The sequence below is a fragment of the Lotus japonicus genome, chromosome 3 (genome assembly GCF_012489685.1).
Source record: "Lotus japonicus ecotype B-129 chromosome 3, LjGifu_v1.2".
NCBI classification, from domain to species: domain Eukaryota; kingdom Viridiplantae; phylum Streptophyta; class Magnoliopsida; order Fabales; family Fabaceae; genus Lotus; species Lotus japonicus.
This window is the reverse complement of record NC_080043.1, coordinates 35,142,940-35,146,244: the sequence shown is the minus strand read 5'-3', so window position 1 is coordinate 35,146,244 and position 3,305 is coordinate 35,142,940. Positions and strand designations below refer to the sequence as shown.

Sequence of the window (3,305 nt, the reverse complement as noted above, 5' to 3'; positions counted from 1 at the left end):
TGATCCTATTCTCAATTCCTTTTTCTCTTAGTTTGGTTCATTTCAATTTTATTCGAGGCGCTACTTCACGTTCTAGCATTCCATGCTATCATGAACCTAACCAAATTATGCCGTGAGCAGTTTGTGATCTATTTCGTCTTTGCTTCTCTGTTTTCAATCTAATTGCATATCTTGATTGTTCCCTTAGAGAAACATTTATTTTTTCAAATTCTGTTTTAGACAATAAAATTCAAAAATGTTCTGGGAATGAACATTGAGGAAAGGTATAGTACCTAAGGGTAGAGAGATTGTGCTAGAGAGAGAGAGTAAGAGAGAGAATGCTGAATTTCATGTGTTATTTCATCAAATGAGCCGAAAGTCCCTTACACTTGATAACTACCTCCTATTTATAGAGCTTGGGTACTACCTATTGGGCCAATTGGGCCTCCGAGGTCAAGACCCATCTGAAGGTCAGGGCCCTGCCTCAGGGCGAGATACATGCTGGGCGTTGCCCCTCTAGGGGCTCGCCCAGTCCACTAGTCCACAAGACACCGAGCTCGAGGTATGAGAGCTAAGTGTGTCTTTTAAATGCTTTTACATGTCTTATTGTACACCGGCATAATTTTTCTTGAGCGCTTGTGATTCTTCTCTTTCGCAAACAAGAAACAAGAATGACAATGATGTATAAAAATATTCTTTATTGAGAACAACAGGTCTCAACTCTCAACTGAGTCAATACATGAGTCTAGCACGAAAATCATAAAAACAAACTTTATAAACACATGAGCAACAGAAAACAGCACGCTATACTCACAACAAGAGTATTGGATTTGCTTTTGGTATAAAAGCAAATTTAAAATTTCATGAAACTATAATGAAGAACCGATAAAGCCAGAGTTTAGACCAACCCTAGTAGGTTGGTTATGGTTCTTCAGAACATTATCCAGCTCTTTTATGAACCTCTCCATGGCTTTAGATGATAAACAAATAGGTGTCAATAAACCCTCCTCACCTTTATCGTTTTTAAAGGGAACGAAAAAGCTTCCTAAACTAGGTACGGGCCCAATTCCTCCCTTGGATAGACCTCCATAAATAGCATTCCCCCACCCAAAGTTTACCTGCCTGAACCCAGCAAGCTTCAAATCCGACACAAGAAACGAATTTTCCATAATGAACTGTGGTCGTCCCTTAATGGCCATTAAATCTGCTAATGAATGCATATACTCCCTAGTGATATTAGCTTTTGCTTTCTTCACTAACTCTACTGCATATTCAAATGGATTTCCACATAGCTTCCCAGCAGTGGTAATTGCGGGAGAAAATGCAAAAGCATTACCATAGTAACCGGTTGGTAATGGAGAGTCAAGCTTGGCACGTGCATTGACAATGCAGAGTATGCGAACCTGCTCATCACTGTTTGGTTGCAATGCTATCGTGCGACAACGCCAGATAAATGCAGTGATAACTTCAAAGTTTGAGCAGCGAAGTTTGTGAGAAGGAAGAAAACTACGAACTGTAGCTAGCTCAGTGGGACCAAAGAAGAAAGACTCGTTGACCATGTCATCTTGGGGGGTGGAGATTTCCGTGGTATAAGGTACTTGTTCGTCATATTCAGGATGAGTGCATGTCACTCTTGGTGGGTCCCTAGCACTTAAAATCTCTCTACGCCACACTGGTAGAACTGATGGTTGGAGCATCCCACGAGCAATTTCTCCAACAGCACTCAAAAATTGGACTAAACCAGTTGCATCACACATGGAGTGGTTTAGTCGTATAGCGAAAATGAAACCACCGCACTTGAGTCGTGTTACTTGTATAAGAAGCAAGGGTGTGTTAAGCATTTCCTCAGAACCAGGAACGTCATAAAGGAGCTCATCCATGCATGGGAAGGGAGTTTGAAGGTTATCACCAAATTGGTTAAGAGTGACATCTGCATCAGCCTCAATGAATAAAACACCCTCGGCCGTGCAATCCACCATGAGTTTCCTACCTGGCCCTTCTTTGAGCCTACCTGCAAAAGGATAGTAAAACACAAGTGTTTTGGCCAATGCCTTTCTAATGGCCTCAACAGGGTCCTTCCCTGCCATTGATGGATCATAGCGGTAGAACTGTACCACTGGAATATGAAACCGTAAGCCATCTTGGTCATCAATATCTGAAAGAGGTTTCACCTCACGAGGGGTTGCTTCAGCTGGGCCAACCAGCTCTGGCTCACGCCGCCGGACGGCAAACACCAAATCAGATTTTGATGATAATGAAGCCATCTTTAACGAATGACCAAGGAAAGGAGAAATAAGTGTCTTTCTGATCGATCAAGAGTCAGTGGTGGTGCTGGATCTACTACTACATTGTATATATATATATATATACACAAAGTGCTATGCTGCTTAATTTAATTACAAAAACATAGAGCCAGCATCAACTTGCTAGGAGTACGCGTGAAAATTGGATCGGTAGTAGGTATTTTGATTTTTATTCATATATAATACATGAAGTCAACTTATATGTAAATTTTTTGAATCTCGTCTCTATGAGTTCGTGTTATTATAATAAGACGGAGATATAAAAATATGTTAGGCGACTGAACGAATTTCAAAATGACTTGGCACATTCACATAAAAAGTCAACTAAATATTTGTCCAAAAATTTGAGTTTGAGAGTTCTCTAAATGATCCATGATAAAGTTTGGGTTAAATAACCCACCATCCAATCACATTAGAGATAAGTGAGTTGAAATTTCTATATTTTATTTATTTATTTATTTATAACTCATTTATCTCCAATGTGATTAAATGGTGGGTTATTTAACCCAAACTTTATCATGAGTCATTTAGACAACCGTACTGTTAGTATATCTTAATTTTTTATCCTAAAGATAAAGTTTCTAATGATAATAACGAAGTAATATTTAATTACTGGTTAAGATTCAACAAATGGTTAGTTCTTAGTGGACCGTGGTGTTCGATGCTTCTACTACATTTCTAAATCCATATAATATACTTGTTGTGATGTGCTGCTGTAGTGAATATGAATATAATTTGTAGATATTCGCTAAGTGTAGATATTTAACAGATATATAGAATGAATATGGAAGAGAAGAGAGAAAGAAAAATGAGTTGTCTTGCTGTCTACATTACTCCTATTTTCATGTATCATACCTTATGAATATCATATCATACAGGATAAAAGCATACAGTCAGCAACTCAGCATAAACATGCGAAGGACTAGGAGGCTTTTTTTTTGTCGCATATGTTTTTGTTAGACCAATGTAGTTGGTATTTTTAATTTTATTCGTATATTAATATAGTAAATGTTGCCAGCTTAT

At 38.3% G+C, this 3,305-nt stretch overlaps 1 protein-coding gene across 1 annotated transcript; it reads right to left on the bottom strand.

Annotated features, from left to right (window-relative positions):
- Window positions 1-657: 657 nt before the first annotated feature.
- LOC130749723 (benzyl alcohol O-benzoyltransferase-like) lies at window positions 658-2,322 on the bottom strand. The gene has a single exon (XM_057603101.1). It carries the CDS (start codon window positions 2,241-2,243, stop codon window positions 849-851), a length of 1,395 nt encoding a protein of 464 aa, XP_057459084.1. The 5' UTR covers window positions 2,244-2,322; the 3' UTR covers window positions 658-848.
- Window positions 2,323-3,305: the final 983 nt, after the last annotated feature.